At 51.1% G+C, this 20,998-nt stretch overlaps 1 protein-coding gene across 2 annotated transcripts in view; it reads right to left on the bottom strand.

Moving 5' to 3' along the window:
• CDADC1 (cytidine and dCMP deaminase domain containing 1) overlaps nucleotides 1–20,352 on the bottom strand; it is a 468,682-nt gene extending 448,330 nt beyond the window's left edge. For both annotated transcript variants that reach the window (XM_085621895.1, XM_085621894.1), the window contains exon 1: nucleotides 20,103–20,352. In XM_085621895.1, the coding sequence (XP_085478021.1) occupies nucleotides 20,103–20,181 (79 nt within the window). In that variant the 5' untranslated portion in view covers nucleotides 20,182–20,352. The remainder of the gene's footprint in view (nucleotides 1–20,102) is intronic.
• Between the last annotated feature and the right edge of the window lie 646 nt (nucleotides 20,353–20,998).

Here is a 20,998-nt window from a genome sequence, read left to right as displayed (position 1 = left end):
CGGCCGGAGCACCTGAACCCAGGCGAGCGAGGGGAGGCTCCCCGGCCACGACGGAACCCCGTCCCGGGCCTTTGGCAGTGCCGCAGGCCGGGGGACAGGGCCCGGGGACGGAGACCCCGACCCGGGGCCCGGCCGGGCCCCTGGAACCAGCCGGGGCTCCCGGGACCGCAGGCGATGGGGAAGCCTCCCCGGGCCCTCCGGACCGCGCCCCGGGCACCCTGCCACGCGGAAGGACCCAGGACGGAGCCCGGGGCGGGGAGGCCGCCCTCCCCGGGGCCCCCAGGGGCCCGGCCGGAGCACCTGAACCCAGGCGAGCGAGGGGAGGCTCCCCGGCCACGACGGAACCCCGTCCCGGGCCTTTGGCAGTGCCGCAGGCCGGGGGACAGGGCCCGGGGACGGAGACCCCGACCCAGGGCCCGACCGGGCCCCTGGACCCAGCCGGGGCTCCCGGGACCGCAGGTGCAAGGGAAGCCTCCCCGGGCCCTCCGGACCCCGCCCCGGGCACCCTGCCACGCGGAAGGACCCAGGACGGAGCCCGGGGCGGGGAGGCCGCCCTCCCCGGGGCCCCCAGGGGCCCGGCCGGAGCACCTGAACCCAGGCGAGCGAGGGGAGGCTCCCCGGCCACGACGGAACCCCGTCCCGGGCCTTTGGCAGTGCCGCAGGCCAGAGGACAGGGCCCGGGGACGGAGACCCCGACCCAGGGCCCGACCGGGCCCCTGGACCCAGCCGGGGCTCCCGGGACCGCAGGCGCAGGGGAAGCCTCCCCGGGCCCTCCGGACACCGCCCCGGGCACCTTGCCACACGGCAGGACCCAGGACGGAGCCCGGGGCGGGGAGGCCGCCCTCCCCGGGGCCCCCAGGGGCCCGGCCGGAGCTCCTGAACCCAGGCGAACGAGGGGAGGCTCCCCGGCCACAACGGAACCCCGTCCCGGGCCTTTGGCAGTGCCGCAGGCCGGGGGACAGGGCCCGGGGACGGAGACCCCGACCCGGGGCCCGGCCGGGCCCCTGGAACCAGCCGGGGCTCCCGGGACCGCAGGCGATGGGGAAGCCTCCCCGGGCCCTCCGGACCGCGCCCCGGGCACCCTGCCACGCGGAAGGACCCAGGACGGAGCCCGGGGCGGGGAGGCCGCCCTCCCCGGGGCCCCCAGGGGCCCGGCCGGAGCACCTGAACCCAGGCGAGCGAGGGCAGGCTCCCCGGCCACGACGGAACCCCGTCCCGGGCCTTTGGCAGTGCCGCAGGCCGGGGGACAGGGCCCGGGGACGGAGACCCCGACCCGGGGCCCGGCCGGGCCCCTGGAACCAGCCGGGGCTCCCGGGACCGCAGGCGATGGGGAAGCCTCCCCGGGCCCTCCGGACCGCGCCCCGGGCACCCTGCCGCGCGGCAGGACCCGGGACGGAGCCCGGGGCGGGGAGGCCGCCCTCCCCGGGGCCCCCAGGGGCCCGGCCGGGGCTCCGGAACCCAGACGAGCGAGGGGAGGCTCCCCGGCCACAACGGAACCCCGTCCCGGGCCTTTGGCAGTGCCGCAGGCTGGGGGACGGGGCCCGGGGCCGGAGACCCCGACCCGGGGCCCGGCCGGGCCCCTGGACCCAGCCGGGGCTCCGGGGACCGCAGGCGCAGGGGAAGCCTCCCCGGGCCCTCTGGACCCCTCCCCGGGCACCCTGCCACGCGGCAGGACCCGGGACGGAGCCCGGGGTGGGGAGGCCGCCCTCCCCGGGGCCCCCAGGGGCCCGGCCGGAGCTCCGGGACCCAGACGAGCGAGGGGAGGCTCCCCGGCCCCAACGGAACCCCGTCCCGGGCCTTTGGCAGTGCCGCAGGCCGGGGGACTGGGCCCGGGGCCAAAGGCCTCAACCCGGGGCCCGGCCGGGCCCCTGGAACCAGCCGGGGCTCCGGGGACCGCAGGCGCAGGGGAAGCCTCCCGGGGCCCTCCGGACCCCTCCCCGGGCACCCTGCCACGCGGCAGGACCCGGGACGGAGACCGGGGTGGGGAGCCTGCCCTCCCCGGGGCCCCCAGGGGCCCGGCCGGAGCTCCTGAACCCAATGCAGCCACGGGAGGCACCCCGGCCGCAACGGAACCCCGTCCCGGGCCTTTGGCAGTGCCGCAGGCCGGGGGACGGCGCCCGGGGCCGGAGACCCCGACCCGGGGCCCGGCCGGGCCCCTGGACCCAGCCGGGGCTCCGAGGACCGCAGGTGCAGGGGAAGCCTCCCCGGGCCCTCCGGACCCTTCCCCGGGCACCCTGCCACGCGGCAGGACCCGGGACGGAGACCGGGGCGGGGAGGCCGCCCTCCCCGGGGCCCGGCCGGAGCTCCTGAACCCAATCCAGCCACGGGAGGCACCCCGGCCACAACGGAACCCCGTCCCGGGCCTTTGGCGGTGCCGCAGGCCGGGGGACGGCACCCGGGGCCGGAGACCCCGACCCGGGGCCCGGCCGGGCCCCTGGACCCATCCGGGGCTCCCGGGCGCGCAGGGGAAGGCCCTCCGGCCACCCTGCCACACGGCAGGACCCAGTTGCCGGCTGAGGACCGAGAGGGGTCCCAGAGTACCCTGTCCCTAGTAATCCGGAGGAAGGCTACCCCCCGTTCTTGAAACCCGCACGCTCCGAGTGACGGAGGGGACCCTAGGGGCGAACGCACCCGGCCTCCTGGAGCCCCGGCTGGGATCCGAGAGGCAAATGGACCCTCATCGGGACTTCCAGGCCTGGCCCTGCCATCTGGTCGCCCCATTGGAAAGCATTGCGCGCGACCAGATGGCCGAGGGGAAAGGAGCCACCAGGTGGCCGGCAACTGAAAGGACTCCCGCCTGCCCACCCACCAGGGGCTCGGGGTGGGGACTCTGCTTCCCGGCTGGGCCTCAGGCACGGGGAGGACCACCGGAGCTCTCGGGGCCTGGGCGTACCCGGGGGAGGACTGCCCGGGACCCGTGGAGCCCGTCCCTGGGCACTTTGCCATGCCGCGGCCCGGAGGAGGGAAGCCCCGGGGACCTGGGAGGATGTTGCCCGGGCGTAGCCCATCTGGTCCCCGGCAATGAACCGCACAACCCCAGCATGGGTGTTTCGGCATACCCTGCCCCTACTAATCCGGAGGAAGGATACCCTCCTTTCTTGTAACCCGCGCGCTGCGAGTGACGGAGGGGACCCTAGGCGCGGACGCGCCCGGCCTCCTGGAGCCCTGGCTGGGATCCGGGAGGCGAATGGACCCTCATCGGGACTTCCAGGCCGGCCCGGCCATCTGGTCGCCCCATTGGAAAGCATTGCGCGCGACCAGATGGCCGAGGGGAAAGGAGCGACCGGATGGCCGGCAACTGAAAGGGCTCCCGTCTGCCCGAGCCATAGCGGTAGGGCTCCCGCCTGCCCACCCTCACACCAAGGGCTCGGGGGGGGACTCTGCTTCCCGGGTTGGCCTCGGGCACGGGGAGGTCCACCGGAGCTCTCGGGGCCTGGGCGCCCGGGGGAGGACTGCCCGGGACCCGTGGAGCCCGTCCCTGGGCACTTTGCCATGCCGCGGCCCGGAGGAGGGAAGCCCCCGGAGGCCTTGGAGGATGTTGCCCGGGCGTCGCCCATCTGGTCCCCGGCAATGAACCGCACAGCCCCAGCATGGGTGTTCCGGCATACCCTGCCCCTAATAATCCGGAGGAAGGATACCCCCCTTTCTTGTAACCCGCGCGCTGCAAGTGACGGAGGGGACCCTAGGCGCGGACGCGCCCGGCCTCCCGGAGCCCTGGCTGGGATCCGGGAGGCGAATGGACCCTCATCGGGACTTCCAGGCCGGCCCGGCCATCTGGTCGCCCCATTGGAAAGCATTGCGCGCGACCAGATGGCCGAGGGGAAAGGCGCGACCAGGTGGCCGGCAACTGAAAGGGCTCCCGTCTGCCCGAGCCATAGCGGTAGGGTTCCCGCCTGCCCACGCAGGGCTCCGTGGCTGCAGGGCTCTGGGCCTGCAGGGCTCCGGGGCTGCAGGGCTCCGGGGCTGCAGGGCTCCGGGGCTGCAGGGCTCTGGGCCTGCAGGGCTCTGGGCCTGCAGGGCTCCGGGGCTGCAGGGCTCCGGGGCTGCAGGGCTCTGGGGCTGCAGGGCTCCGGGGCTGCAGGGCTCCGGGGCTGCAGGGCTCCGGGGCTGCAGGGCTCTGGGCCTGCAGGGCTCCGGGGCTGCAGGGCTCCGGGCCTGCAGGGCTCCGGGGCTGCAGGGCCTTGGGCCTGCTAGGGTTCCGGGCCTGCAGGGCTCCAGGGCTCCGTGCTGAAGGGCTCCAGGGTCTGCAGGGCTTTGGGGCTGCAGGCCTCGGGGGACGCCCGGGAGACCCATGGAGCCCGTCCTGGGCACTTTGCCTCGCCGCGGGCTGGAGGAGGAAGCACCCGACGCCCCGGGGAAGTGTCGTCCGGGCTTGGCCCATCTGGTCCCCGCCTGAGAACCGCAATCCCCAGGAGGGGTGTCCCGGCATACCCTGCCCCTACTAATCCGGAGGAAGGCTACCCACCTTTCTTGTAACCCTCGCGCTCCGAGTGACGGAGGGGACCCTAGGCGCGGACGCGCCCGGCCTCCTGGAGCCCTGGCTGGGATCCGCGAGGCGAATGGACCCTCATCGGGACTTCCAGGCCGGCCCGGCCATCTGGTCGCCCCATTGGAAAGCATTGCGCGCGACCAGATGGCCGAGGGAAAGGTGCGACCAGATGGCCGGGACCGGAAGGACTCCCAGCTGCCCACACCGAGCCATAGCGGTAGGGCTCCCGACAGCCCTTGCAGGGCTCCGGGGCTCTGCACCAGGGTCCCTTGTCCCGGGCAGATGGACACTTGGCAGGCCGCAGGACGTGGGATCCCAGGCCCTGACCAAAAATCAGGAGGCCCGGGGCCGGTCCCTGCTTCTCAACACAGCCAGGCTGGGGAGGTCGGGGAGCCTGCCCAAGCACGAGGGACCCGTCCCGGGCACACAGTCCATGAGGTTGTGCGCTCGTTTTCCACAATTTTCTTCAGAATAGTGCGTAGTTGCGCTAGGCAAAGTCCGCCCAGCCCTACTCAGGATGTGCTCTCGTTTTCCACAAATTTTTTTAAAATTCTGCTACGCAAAGTCCGCCCAGCCCTAGTCAAAACTATATGTTAAATTACAAGAAGACATAGCGGACACTACACGCAAAGCACTGGAGAAATGGAACGGTAGCCTAGAAGATCCATTGACGGTGGAGGAATGGGCTATGACTTGCTCACTTACTGGTTTGTTAACGCCCAATGGAAATTTGCGTATGCTACACTATAAGTATCTTCATCAGACCTATTATACTCCAGCAAGGCTTAATAGGTATGGTCTGCGAACAGACTCTAAATGTTGTCGCTGTAATGCAGAAATAGCAGATTTCGTACATCTGGCATGGTCTTGTGCTGCAGTAGCAGAGTATTGGTTAAAAGTAACACAGATGTTGGGTACTATGGTGGGCATTAAACATTGAATGCACTGTTCGTACATGTCTGCTAGGCCTGATACCTGAAGTACGTGCCAATAAGCGTAAGTTTTGTGTAATTGCATTACTCCTGGCTAAAAGGAGAATATCACTGTGTGGGGGCAGTAGAAAGGCTCCAAAGATTAAGCATTGGATCCAAGATTTGACGTATTGTAAGGACACCCTGCAAATGTATGAGGAGGAGCTACCCACGGGTTCTAAGCCTAGAGATTATTGGAAATACTTGATTCAATATCTACAACTGTACCAAGTTGACTGATTGTGTTCAGCAGCTGCATTATAGACAATGTGTTTTCAGGTAACATTGCAAAGCTACAGAAACTGGAAGACGGATGTTGTTGTAAAACGGCCTGTATGTTAATTACATGTTAGACATTGTATGTTTTTGAAAATGCTAATAAAAAAAAAAAAAACTATATCCCCCTGTCTACAGATCCTTCCTCCCAATTGAGGGCCACTATTACCGACCTAGTTAGAAGTGCAGAAGACAATGGTTACATCTCCAAGCATGAGCAGATTTTTTGGTAACTGGTGATGGTACTATCCCATATTTCTATACCCTGCCAATGACACATAAGAACAGGACACACCTCCAGGACGTCCGATAGTCTCTGACATCGGCACTTTGCTGGAACCACTATCGCGTTACTGTGATTTTTTTCTTGAAACCCCTCATACAAAGCACTTCCACGTACCTCAAAGACACCAACAGTCTCCTGGCCCTCCTGCAAGATCTGTCAGTTGAAGAGGACTCTACTATATTAGTCTCACTGGATATAGAGTCTCTATACCAGTATGCCCCAGGATGACACCATCAGAGTTCTTACTGAAGCACTGAATGAGACTATTTGGGACTACCAGACTCCTAGACAGTTTGTCATTGAGTGCGCTACCTTAGCACTTAAACAAAACTTTTGAGTACCCGGAAGACCTTATCCAAATTATGGGGACTTTAATGGGCAGCACCTTCGTCCCATGTGTATGATTTTGAGCGCAAGCACCTTCTGGCAGAAGATAACCCTTTCAAGTCATTTATTACCTTTTGGAAAAGGTATATGGACGACGTTCTAGTAATCTGGCAAGGATCTGAATGTGCACTGCTGGAATTTTTCGGATGGATTAACACTCGAGACACAAACCTCAAGTTCACACGTGCTTTTGACAAAAACAAGATGATTTTTCTGAACGTTGTGATTTCCAAGAGAGCAGGGAGTCTCACTACGAAAACCTACTACAATCCACAGCCAAGAACAACTTACTGCAGTTCTCCAGCTTTCACCCGAGACCCTTGCGTGAAAATATCCCCTATGGACAATATCTACGAATCAGGCGCAACTGTAGTAGGGTTGAAGATTATCGTACTACAGTCGTCTGAACTTACAGAGAAACTTCGTAAGCGGGGTTACCCTGACAGGATCCTCGGAAAGAGTTGTAAACGAGCCAGGAATCAATCGAGATTGGCCCTCCTTGAGGACACCCCTAAACTAACCAAAGCTGTTCCACTGACTTGTGTTACTACATACAGTGTGGCTTCTAATGCTTCTAAATTTTGAGAAATATTTAATGATGTTATAGACTGCCTGGTAATTCGCCAGGTTCTTTGGTTAGCACAAAAATATCAGTGCTTATCAATTCACTTATTCTTAACCACAGTCAACTAGCAATTAGTCCATGACTGCATGATGAAGAGCACACAGTTTTGGCTAGAGCTTTATCACCATATTTCCCTTCAGACGAATTCAAACATTTAAGAGATCACGTCTTTGTGGGATTTGTTGACTTGTGTTGTCTTTTTATGTCTTTTTCAGATTTACATGTCCTTCAGAAATTCTGGAGAAACAGTCATAACCGCGAGTTAATTTGGTGTTGTTACACGACTGGTTAGGGTGCGCCTTAGCATGCGCATACCGCCGTGGTATCCTGGTCCTGAAGAATGCCTTGCTAACAGCAATAGTAGACAGAAACATGTTGACCATACACTTTTTTATCACATACTAGGATGTCTCTGGTCAATTTAACCAGTTTTGAAACATCCGCTACACTTGTTTTTATCTGTGCCAGGTTTTCCAACCAATAAAACTTTTTGGGATAAAACTGAGTCACTTTTTAAACCACTTTTTCACTCACATTCACACAAAAAACCTGCTCCGCTGTAGACAGGCGTCGTAACACAACAGAGAGGCACTCGGCCCCTCTGGTGGGAGCCCAATGATGAAGCAGGTCACCAACTAGGTTGGTGAGTGAGGGTTCTTTTTAATATAAGAGTGACTTCTCTTGCTGGCTCTTCTTTTGTCGGGCAGCACTCTTTTGTTGTTTAATTTATATTTACAGATAGTCAGTACGGCTTTGGTGTGGTCCATGATTTTGGGCAATTATGGTTTCATGACCTTATTAGGAACCCCAATTAAAAATCTTTTTAGAAGCTCTCCAATTACCTGTTGAAACTGTAGTTGTTAAACGTGCAGCTCATCAAAATGGGAATGGCTACATTGCCATGGGAAATAGGTATGCTGATTCAGTGGCACAGTATTGTACTTTGTTGGTCTGTACCTTTAATGGAGCTTTAACATGTGAGTCAATACATTTTCTATGTTGATGCAAGTAACACATACTTGGAATGAGCTAAAAAGGGTACATGAAAACATTTCAGAAGCAGAACGACAAAGAAGGATTAGAACAGGCTACGAGAAAAATGGAAATAACATCCGGATGACAGATGATAACAGACCAGTATTACCTGATAGTTTTTTATTCCCATTGACAAGATACCTTCATGGATACACAGACTTAGGGAGGGACGCCATGACTTGCCTTTTCCAGCAGAATGGTTTAAGCCCAGGTGAAGGATGTTGGTAGAGGAAATGTGTCACAGATGTGTGACATGCCAACACATGAATGCAGGGAAAAGAACGCAAGACACACTTTCAATAGAATGCAGATGGACTTCATTGAAATGTCTGTTTACAACGGGCTGAGATATGTTCTGGTCATAGTATGTGTCTTCGAGATGGGTGGAAGCCTACCATCCCCTACCAGAAGTAATTACAGTCTTGCTGTAGCAAAGTTGTTATTACAAGAATTGATACCCAGGTATGGCATGCCAGTTTCTCTGGAATCAGATAGGGTGATCCACTTCAATAATGAGGTCCTGAAGATGATTTGCACAGCTTTACAGATTGAGGAAAGACTACATTGTGGCTATCAACCGGAGGCTTCCGGGAGTTGAACTGATCAACGGGACTATCAAGTCTCAGCCAGCAAAAGTTTGTGCCTCGACATCACTGAAATAGCCAGAAGATTTATATTTGGTGCTGAGGAGTACTCGAAGTATCCTCTGATAGGAAGACTGGTTTATCGCCTCATTAAATTTTGATGCAATGAGGTTACCTACTGTACCTGCAAATGCATTGTTGAACATCACAGATGATATGATACTTGATTACTGCAAAGGATTGCCTGATGTGGTGCACTCAGTTTCTTACCAGGTTGCATCTGCTACAGATGTTCCACACTTATGAACAGTGTCATGACCTCATCCTGGTGACCGGGTCATGATCAAGAAGCATGTTTGGAAGAATTGTCCGGAGTCGAAATGGGAAGGCCCCTTCATAGTCATTTTAGGGACTAATACTGCTGTAAAGTGTGGCAGAGTTCATTATTTGGTGCATGCATAACCCAACAAGAAAGTGAGAAATCCCCAAAAGGAAATTGTGCTTTTTCGTTCTGAACCAAGAGCATTGGTGACAGCCCTGCCATAAGCTGTGAGATTGTGGGGAGCAGTGGTACCAGGATCACAACAGCAGCAAGAAGGAGAAAGGGGTGAAGAACTGCAATCAGTTGCATCAATTCAAGTACCTGTTGTTGCAGCAAGTGGCATTGAAATTTCTAACAAAGTAGAAGCGGAGACTGACCCTCAATTTGGAAATGTGACTGAAACAGCATCATTACAGCAAAGAAATTCATGTGAAGGAACAAGTTCTGAATTGACAAGTCACCAATGAAGTTGAATGACCTGGCTATTAGAGCAGCAGCAGCATCCCCCCCCAGCGCCTTGAGACCCTCACGGGTGAGTAGTGCGCTTTACAAATGTTCTGATTGATTGAATGACCACAGAACTGTAATCGAGGAAGACTGAAACAGAACTTGTCAGTTGATCGGATCCTATCGACTATTCCAGAGGAAACAGAAATAAGTGGTGAAAGTAATATAGGAGAGGATCAACAAAAGTCGAGAAGTTCAAAAAGAGCAAGAGTACCTTGTCGGAGGTATTCAACACCTGAGTTGTCTTACTGTGTTGACAAAATACTAATTGTCACAGCAGATGAACTGCGTGATGTGAAATCCAAACTTTTTGAAACCTCAAGACATCACTACAGTAAGCATTATTAGACAAAGGTCAGCTGACTAGAACGAACTGTGCAATTACAAACAGGCTTTAGAAAATTCAAAAAGAAAGTTACATGAAAATAAGAGAATGATGTTAATCAAATCCTATTCTTACTTTAGGAATATCAACCAAGGTCCGAAGAGTCTGCAGTGGCAGAGTAGGAATAACATTATTAGAAGAACACAGAGTAGGGTTAAGGATTGTCTAAAAGAAGATTGTTTTGTTGGAAACTAATCACCTAGAAAAGCTATTTACAAAATTCTGGATTGAACTTTAACTTGGCTACATCAAATCTGAGTTTGGGGGAAAGTGTTGCTGCTCGTTCATCTTGAGGCTCAACGATTCCTGTCAGAACGTCTTTGAGGAATTCCTTTCCCCTTCAGTCCGATACTGACCCGGACGCCCAATCCTGCACTTTTCTACTTACAGATTTCCATTCTTGTGCCCTCCTGGTGGGCCTCATGCAGCACTTCGATTAAACTGTAACCTGGTCCTGATGATGACCTGTATTGACATCAGGTGGAAAAGTCATTGACTCCCTAGAGCAATTTATCAGGAGCATCTTTGTTTTGGTCTTTTCAATCCTGTGAATTGGTTCCTAGTTATTGTTAAAAGAGATTGGACCATTACTAATGTTTTTTGTATTTTTTATATCACTGTTTTTTGCGCCGTCCCTCGCTGGTTCACACTTGTCACTTTGAGCCGTTCACTGTTTTCACGAGCACAAACTTGCAGAAGTGGCACGGGTTACATGCCATTAAATGTAATACAGTACTTTTTTCCTTGTTTTCATCTAATTCTGAACATAAAACCGCTCTCAGCAATTCTTGCATAACAATTAATGTCTCCCTGTTTTCTTATCCCCTTCTGTTTCTCTAAAACTATTGTGTGCATATTTTTTATTTTTTATTTTTTATTTTTTTGAAAAACCTTTATTGACATTTCAACCAATAACAAGTATGGGCCTACAACCCCCGGGGCCGGCCGCTAAGCAGTCAGAGTAACAGAAATCAATATTTATCACAGGCAGCACCTCGGGGAGCAGAATCTCCATGCTGGTATACTCTCGGCCACTGAACAGCCCAAGTAGGAGACCAGGATACAAAAGGTTTTCATTTTATAATAAGGGAGGATGGAAGGATCAGGTGCCAAACAGTTTCCCGGCAGGAAGAAATGGCAGGCAGAATAATAAACGTCAACAATAAACAGCAATTTATCTAGTCAATGGCGCTGAAACAAGAAGTTCAGGATGTGGAGGAATATCACGGCCATTTGCGCCTGCAGTCCCCTGCCCTAAAACCCAGAAAACACCACGGAAATTGTGGCACACATGAAAACGCAGCGATTAACGACGAAGGAGTTCTACCATGCTGATCCCAGAAAAGAAAGACAAAGAAGAATAAGAGAAGAAAAAGGAGGCCATGGAAAAAAAGGGTTAAAGACTAAAGGATCCCCTCCCCCAACCCCCCACCCTGCACCTCTGCAGATGAGTACGGCCCCCCCCCCCAGCAGTGTGCCTGTCGCCCCGGAACCAGACCCGAAATATAGAAGAAACAGAGAAAGAGGAGTAAGAAAAGAAACCCCACCAGACGGGGGGGTAGAGAGAATATTAATAAACTGGAGGAGGGCCTTCAAAACATGCCCCCGGCTTCTCCCTCCCGCACAATATGTTTTCCCCCAAAGCAAACAATAAGCAACACAGAATCGACCAAGTCAAAGAAGAATGGGGAGCATTATGCGCCTATTACACTAACAGTTGTGCCGTGAGAGCACGCAACCCCTGAGCCCGCCCGCCTATTAGATGACCACCTCTGAAGGATCAGCCTTATCCTTGGCCACTCTTTGCGAATCTACCCATGCATACCCATCGACCCAGTGCCATGTCCAATGCTACAAAGAAGAGGAGCGTCCAAAAAGGAACAGGAAGCGACACACACAGATAGGGTGGAAGTCTCTGAACACCAACACAGTCAGCAGTATGGAGAGTCGTCTTTCCCAGTGCTGCCCCAGGATCTGCACTGCACACAAGGTCCAAGAAGGCGAAATCAGCCAGAGCAGACGACCATTGCTTGAATATTGCCTGGGTTGCCGGAGGCCGCGCACGGGACAAGGCCACCACCCCCCACTCAGGTCCAAGACCTCCGGAACAGACCAGACCCACAGCCAGCCGATCACACGTTAAGATACTGTCTGGAGTTTCCAGCTGGTCACTATCCACAGGGGCGGCCACGACACTGTCCTCCTGTGTGCAGTGTAGGAAGTCCCCGTGTACCTGGGGACAGGCAGGCAGCAACTGTTCCGACGCGGATGCCACCCCATCAAGCTTACTCCCCAATATCCAGGCGCCGTGAACCAAGGTGGAATGAAGGGCACCGAGAGCCTCGAGCAGATCACCATACCCCAGCACAGCTCTCGGCGCTCGCTCCGCTACGCTCCTCATAGTCGCACACTTCCAATCGTGCTGCGACCCAGTGTACAGGATGGTAGACTTCGTCCTGTCAAGATGGCCGCCGGGTAGGTCCAACCCAGATTGGGACCAGGACTCAGGGACAAGCGCCTCAGGTTCCATGTCACTGGAATCAGGGTTTCGGGGGCAGGCAAAAAATATATCCGGTGTGTGGTCACGGGCAACAGTCATCCCCACCACGGACCCGCGCCCGCGAAAATCCGGGAGCAGTCCGCAAGAATCAGGGCGAGTTACGGGCGGCGGCCGGGCAGCTCACCGGCGAAGGCTGAGGCAATCACCGGGGAATCTTGGATTAGCCACCTCGGGCATGCACTCGTTCCGCTACGCTTAATGGTAGGAACGACCACGGCGAAATGTAGGCCGATATTCGCACCGCTCCGGTTAGTCCGACTCCACCCAGTCACCAAAGGCCGCTGTTGTTGAACTGCCGCCCGGCCTTGTTATCCACTCGAGGTCCCGGTTCCAGGGTTGCACAGGCCGCAAACTTCAAATGGACATTTCTCCGGCGATACCGCCGCCAGAAACTTCGGAGTCACACGATCGGTTGCCGCTCTCATTCACCAACACGGGCATATAGCGCAGGCTAAGGATCTCATGCAGGATATCTGTGCGGGATGCGGAGGTTCACGGAGCCGGGAGCCTACGCTGCCGTCCCGGTCGCCATCTTGGCTCCTCCCCCTATTGTGTGCATATTTAACTTGCCTTCATTTGATACCTGTTGAGACATTGTCATTTTGTTGCATATGATTGTCATCCAGGTCTCAACTGGGTTTACGGGTTAGCTCCTGTTGTTTGTTGTTTAGATACACTTGTATATAGACCTGAACATATTGAATATTTCTATGCTAACTATGACTTAATACTTTCTAAAGAGCTTTCAAAAGAAAACTTGAATTTACATTCACAAAAGAAAGAAATGGACACAGCTTGGTATTACTTTATGCCACATAGACCTATAGATAGTGTTATGGCTTATCAGAACAATTTAACCTGTTTGATGCCACCACTAGAAAAGGTTTTTATTATGACTTTAGAAGAAAGGAACACTAACCTGACACGCAGTAAAGAAAAACATAGTGATGGTTTGAAAATCTGTTGAAAGAAAGAGTGCGATGAGTTTAGAAAGAAAATGGTTTTCCCGAAATAGAAATTAGACAGTCAACACAAAGGAAAAATATACATTTACAGAAGAAGGACACCTAAACTAACCAGACATGTAGAGATCAGTAGTTGTGAACACACATTTTAATTAATGGGAGAGACATAGTAAATTTTGTAAGGAGAAAAATCAGCAGTTCCACTAATTCATTTGATTTGTGGACAGAATGCTTATTTACTGATGCCTACTGACTTGGAAGGTATCTGCTATTTAGCTGTGCCAGTTCCTAAAATGTGTCGTGAATAGTATAGATGCATTAACAATGACACTAGCACACAGAGACAAATGTAGTACAGAAAGTGTAGCTAAATCAGTGGAAGACATGCGTGGTGCAATCATTTCACCTGTAGGAGCCATACTAAATGATAAAATGGTTAGAATACTGTCAACTGTTGTCGACAAAATGGCAACCAGTACATCTGGAGCTTTGCTCGTAGTAAAAACTGAGCTTATTGCGATACGTTCAATGGTTCTGCTAGATTGTTTAGAATTAGACATTTGACTGGCAGAAAAAGGCGGAGTCTGCAAGATGCTTAAATTAACCCATTTATGCTCATACATACCCAATGAGAGTAAGAAAATAGAGGAATATGCAAAGAACATTTCAGACTTAAAACCTGAATTAGAAGAATTGAAAACACCTAGTATTTTAGAACATTTTGAAAGGGATTCATACCATTGGGAATTGGATCACACTAGAAGGAGGCATTCTGAAGGGTATACTTATGCCAGTATTAATCTTAGGGCTTTGTTTGCTTTATCTAAAGGCTGTAGAAATTATTCATACAATAGAAGGGAAAAAGACAACTTAAGACCACATCATGAATGAAGACTACGGGAAGTCAATGAAATTACAAAGTTTAAAATAAAGAGACAGGATTTAACCGAGGAGGAAATGGCCAATTTGAGTAGAACTCACATGTGAACTCACGATAATGTGTTGGTTAAAATAACCAGCAGATGAGGGACTAATAGAGTCCACTAAATAAACAAGCATTTGCAATGTAATAGGTCTCGCAATTGCGAGATTTGGAGCTATTGGCTTTGTAAATAACAATGCTTTTTTTTTTCTTCTTAAACCTGCAATAATAAAAGGCATTGCCATTTACAATAGCAATAGGTCAAAGTTTCTAAAATGTGAGACGTATTGCATTGCAAATACTTGTTATAGAAAGGAAACAGTCAAATCCATACAACTCTAGGCATTAAAATTACGCGTACAGAAAGAGGTACTTTATGGTAATGTATGAACAAATATATGCACTGTTAATATGTAACAAATATATGCAAGGGTGTGAGCACATTCACTAATGTTCCTTCCCATTGAAACATAAAAAACGAAAAATATGCAGTGTCTTTTTATTTTGCTCCCTCCCGCATCCCCAGATTTCGGAAAAGCTACAGAGTACACAGAAGGCTTTACAACTCAGTGGGACAACAGTTATATACAGAAACAGAGCTAGACAGAAAAATAGAGGGGAGAAAAAGAGAAAGGGACAAAGAGAATTAGAGAGAGTGAGGGAGAAACAGAGAGAGAGAGCAGGTTTGTTAAAGAGAGTTTGTCTCAGAGAGAACAGGAGTGTGTGTTAGTGAGAAAAATCAAGAACATGAAAAACCGAGTGCCTGTAACAAGGAGAGAAAGAAAAGACAGAGTATGTGTCAGAGAGAAAAAGATAGAAAGTGAGAGTGAGGACGTGTGTGTGTGTGTGTGTTAGAGAGATAGATAGTTGAGAAAGAACGTAACAAAGATACGAGTCCCTGTGTTTGTGTAACAGAGAGAAAAAGCGACAGGATAGAATGGGAGGGTAAGGAGGAGGGAGAGAGACGGGAAAAGAGAGACAGAGAGAGAAAGAGAGAAGCAGAGAGAGAGAAAGTGAGATAAGGAATCGTGTGTGAGCACTGCCTCAAAAACGGTTGTAATTAAAAGGAATAAAGGCAAACGTCTTCTCTTCCAGGCATCGATGTAGCCAAAATTATTTAGGGGTGGGGTTGGGTGGTCAGGTTAATAAAGTTTATTATATTGGGACCAATACAACTGCCCCAATGCTCTTGATAAACACATTAAGTAAAACCACCACCACCAACCCCCTCCCAAAAAACAAACTAGAGCCCTAAACTCCACATCCTCCACCATCTACTGCGGATATGTTTTAAAATGCAACATGACATTGAGTTCTCCTAAAACGCACTGATGCCGAGTCTTAAACACCTTGTTAAGTGTGTATGCCCTTCTATGTGACAGTGACACCAATATGATCTTTGCTTCAATATGTACCATTTGACACACCCGTTCCAAGTCAGATTTGTAATGCCACAGTGTAACAGGACAGCAATTGAGGTTCCAAACAAGAATTGTGTCCCCAATGTCTGACTCTGAAGACCAGAGCATAAGTGAACTTGCAGATGGTGAGAAACACTCTAAGGATGCAATTATTCTGAGGGGAGGAATCGGGTTTGACACATAAAATCATCAAACCAAAATATCAACAATACACAGATTTACAGACTGTACAGCATTATTGTTGTTACACATTCATCTCAAGAAATAGGTCTGATATTTACTTTATGTCCTGGCAATAGCTGTACGAAGAGCCCCAGCATCTCTTTTCTCCAATCCCTCTGACAGGCTACAGCTACGGCACAGAGAAGGGGCGGCGCGTGCGAGCCTCTGCCCGGAGCGGCGCGCGCCCCTCTGGCTTTCCCCAGGAAAGGCACCCAAATTAGGTGCACGCTCAGCCTGTTGTTGTGGAGGGGGATGCCCGGGAGTGGGTGGTGAGCTTTCTCTGGCCGCGGAAAGCGCGCACCCTTGTAAGACGCCGTTCACAAAAGCTACATCGGGACAGGAGATGTGCACGCATACACACGCCGTGCATAGGCGCACAAAAGCTACATCGGGACAGGAGATGTGCACGCGTACATATATCCCGTATGCGTACACATCTCCTATCCGTACGCGTGCACCTCCCCTGCCTCCCTTCGCAAGAAGAACCGACGACAATAGGTCTCGCCAAGACGAGCAGCGCATGTGCTGCGTCGCTAGGCGAGACTTAAAAAACTTTTGTTAACTTAGTAGCTGATTATGCAATGATAGATGTAAAAATTGAATGCTCAAATGACACGTTTGAAATGTGCTGATTTGCAATAGGCAATCATAGTTATCAAATACATCATAGAAAAGCTAAGAAGAAAACTTCTTTAACTAAAAGCAAACCTAATACTGATTAAATGTGCACAATGTGAATTAGAAGCTTGGCCTTAAACTGACATGCTTAGAAATGTTTGTAATAACTGCAGAATGTTCCACTTGGCTGTATAAGCCATACGAGAATTGCCGGCCGTCCCCCTCTCCCCACTTCGCCAAAAATGGGAGGAAGAATACGGGAGGTCACTCCATGATAATGAATGGGAGCGAGTTCTAGAATTTCCAAAGAAGTTCTCCAGAAGCTCACATTTCAAAAACATACAGTTTTTCATACTACACTCGGCCTATCTAACTCCAGCGCAGCTCCACCGCCACTTCCTGGAGTCAAAATTGCTTGCCCCCGATGTCACACCCCTAACCCAACACTATTTCACATGTTCTGGGCTTGCCCGGCTTTGCAACAATACTGGCACACCATTCATGCTACACTGCAAGAACTTACAAGACTCCCGGACATCTATTCCTGGGAAGCCAGGCGTAGGAAGCAACACAAGGTGCAGACACACTTCACAGCCCTTGCCTCCCATTTAGCCAAGCGAGCAATCACATTCACTGGCCCACGCCTGCTGGCCCTCCACTGGAGGAATGAACAAGAGCAGTGCACAAATGGGGCGCTGCAGAGGCAGAAGCACTCCGATATGAAGAGGAGCGCTGGGTGGACGGATGCCCCATCTCTCCTCAGTGGGCCATGTTGATCACGCACTTCCTGCAAACAGCGAACAAACACGCTACATCCCCACAGTCATAGGGCCCGTAAATGGCACCTGGTTAAGCAATCCTCCCCATGGATGTGACCAGCCTCCCTTACAAGGGCTACCTTTCCCAAACTCATAAATGCTTCCACCACTATCAAGTACAACAAGATGTCATAACATGCTCTCCTACGCCAGAGCCTGCATTCCCTATCACCATCGCAGTACGAGAGCACACCTTCCCTCCCTCACTTATCATTCCTCCAAGCGTTTTCTCCCCAAGTTAACAGTTTATGAAGCAACACTTTTTACATGGGTAGGTTCAAGTTTTTAGGTGCATCATCGATTACTATCTGGTGCTTGCTGCATAATTTTGAATGGCATGATATGCCTCTGAACTACAATTATCTCCTATGCAATATACTTTGATGTAGTGGCAAAGGCTTGTAATGCTACTACAACAACGAAAAACCCAATAAAAATGTTTTTCCGAAAAATAAATAAATAACTGCAGAATGTTCCAGTTTAATAAAATGTATTACTTTATAAGCAACATTGTAATCTTAAATGTCAAGAACTTCCTATTTTCTCATGTTCTCACATAAATGCTTGATTAAGATAGTTGTGCACTATAGACAATAATTCTTGTTCATATTAAATGGAATGCATTGCCTAACAGTTATTTTGTCTCTTAGTTAGTACAGTTCATTGTTTTCGAAGTGAAACAAAAAGTGGTGTAATAATAATCCACATTTGTAAAGCGCGAACAATCACCCGTAAGGGTCTCTAGGCGCTGCAGGCCGTCGGGAAGATTAAGCAAGCTATTGCCCAGAGTCACATGGTGCTAGGCTAATCTGCCGCCGGCACCGGGGATCGAACCGTGATCCCCAGATTCCGGAGTCGGTCGACCTGGCCGCGGCGCCACACCTCTTCCCTCGACCTGCGCTCAAATGCCTTTGGGAACTAAGACTTATGTTTCCAGAATCTAACTACGCAGGAAAGTTTGTAGCTAACTTTGTGTTAACTTTACAAGCTGCATGTATTTTTTGTGGGAACGGAGGAACTGAACCTACTCAATGGCGAGAGATGCCTCCTGATTGGTCCACAGAGAAAGGAGCCTTATACAATATCTGCAATATGTATTCATGTCTTTTATATTAGTGCGTGTTTCTAGGTAGATGGTCAGTGCCTTCAATGGAGGACTCCCTTTTGTCCCCTTTGCCAGACTCTTGATGCTTGCAGCTGCTGCTGTTTGTCTATTGCCCGATTATTGCCATTTGATTTTGGCAGATTGCTACTGCAACTGTATGCTGATTATTTTGGATGTACTGAGATTTGGCTGAGTTTCATTAACTACTCTGTATGGGACGTTCTACTGCTTTAGCTTGGCTTTGAGTTTTATGCTCCTATCACTCTTTTCCTTTTGAATCCGAACTCTTCATGTGTTCTTAGAATCTAACACTCTGATCCGATCTTTAGTATAGAGAATTAGTCCTTTATGGATCGTGGTTAAATGTATTTCTTGATTTTTTAATCCAACCATTCTTTTTGATAAGATTTCTGTATACTTATTTGATTTATGAACTAATTGAAATAAAAACGACCAAAAAGAACTTTAACTAATCTTTTACTGAAAATAAAAGGTTTTGATGACTTATCTAAACTCTCCTCATTGACTGAACTTAGGGCCAAATGTATGAACACATTTTCCCATAGACACAGAATGGGTAAAACTGTGATACATCTGGCCCTAAAGTATTAATGAAATTTAAGTTTATCATAATACAATATTCAAAGGTCCATCACGGGCAGAAAAAAGTTCCAGTGTGGAAACAGGACCTAACCCTGCAAGTGATGGTAAATTTTTACATAAACCGTATGACATTAGAGAAGAGATAAGAAGATTAATGAGGCACTGACCGTGCGGTCATGTGCTTAATGGTAATTTACCAAAGACACGGTCGGTTGGGTCAGGGTTCACTTACGCAGGTAATACGTAGATACCTGCTATCTGGCAATCAATAGTCCAGTTCACAAGACCTAAGATGTGGATTTGAGCACGCCCGTGCTTCAAGGCAAGCTCCTACACTTATACTGGGGAACAAATCACAACTGGCCGAAACATGATTCTATAGTCCTTATACATTGCATGCCCCTGCATCCCTTGGCAGCTTAATGAAGCGTTTATATGGTGACATCGGTCAGACGTTATCAGATCATAGATAAATAATATGTGTTATAGTTCATACACCTCTGCATTTTTATGGGTTTGTAATGTACAATCCGAATTTTGTGTTAGTAAATGTAAAGCTATGCATTTCAAGAATGGGAAGGGAAACAAGAATGAATAAATTATGCACGTCAGTCACACGTCTCCTTCGCATATCTGTAATGTGTTAAAACTAGGAACATTTCGAATCCTTCAAAGCGAGAGGGTCGTTTGGTGACTTGAGCTTGGCAAATACAGGGATTCTTGCAATAGCACTGCTTTTGTGAGAGTTATAGTAGATAGCAAGTTCAAGTTGGTGCGTATCCTAAATAATTTATCGGTCAACACTATATGAAGATAGATCCCTTGAATTTAAAATGTGGGTCCGACCTTTACTTTCCACTGAAATGGACTGTGCTTGCGAATACTTTCGAGAGCCACCGTTAATAAAAGTTAGATGTTCAGATATAAATTCATGCAACTCAAGACAGTGGAAGAACACAAGCGGTTTCCAGGGTTTGTGCACCCCACTGCCAGTCACTCGCCTGGCATGCTGTCAGTCTGGGTGCTGCTGTGACAGGCGGGTCCGCTGGGCGCAGCACCCTCACGCTGCGGTTTGTGCATCGGGACTCTCTGTTACAGCCTTGGACGGTCGACACTGGTGCATCCCACTTCCCACTCCGTCCAGGCAGGGCTACTGCTGTCATAAGCAGGTGCAGTAAACGAGGTCTGCGACGCGTCTATTGAACGCGGCGAGAGGCGGGCGTCCGTCGCTGACGACACAGAGCGGCGGAGGGTTACCTCAGCGCCCAGTGCACGTTTTAGAGCACCAAAGGGCAGGTCAGCGCCAGCAGGCTGTGTGGCTTACATAGAGCTACGTGCGAGAGGATATACGACGATTGGACTGCTCCATCGTGACTGAGAAGAAGGGGTGACCAACTTACTAGTTATATATGTCGTTTGTTTCCCGCATGCCAGAAAGACGTAGGGTACTATAGTGATAAATAGCAGCGGGTTTCGCGTTCCACGCATGCATGCCTGAGCCTGCATCTGAAGAATGGCTACCTATCACAAACTACTCTAACCGGTTTTCCCTTTTGTATGTAAATAAGGCTCATGGTAAGTACCTTCCAGCTTGCGAATCGCCAGTTCCTTCTCCGTGAATGCCCCAATGGAAACTTGCGTTCTTCCATGGTGACAACGTGAACTAAATGTACACAAAAACAATGTACAGTCATATCAGAAACAGTAAATAATATAAATGCCGCAGTGATGACAACAATCGCTATGATAAATGCCGTATGGAGAACAGGAAATTTTTGTACCCAGTGTTTTAAATGGGCACCTACTGCCCAGTTACTTACCGGTAATTTGAATTAATCCAAGTATTCTCGTTACAGTTCTTACGTATGAATTTATCTCTTAACCATGCAGATAATGA

Source organism: Triturus cristatus, chromosome 8 (assembly GCF_964204655.1).
Source record: "Triturus cristatus chromosome 8, aTriCri1.1, whole genome shotgun sequence".
NCBI classification, from domain to species: Eukaryota; Metazoa; Chordata; class Amphibia; order Caudata; family Salamandridae; genus Triturus; species Triturus cristatus.
The sequence above is the reverse complement of the archived record's forward strand: the minus strand, read 5'-3'. Positions and strand labels throughout refer to the sequence as shown.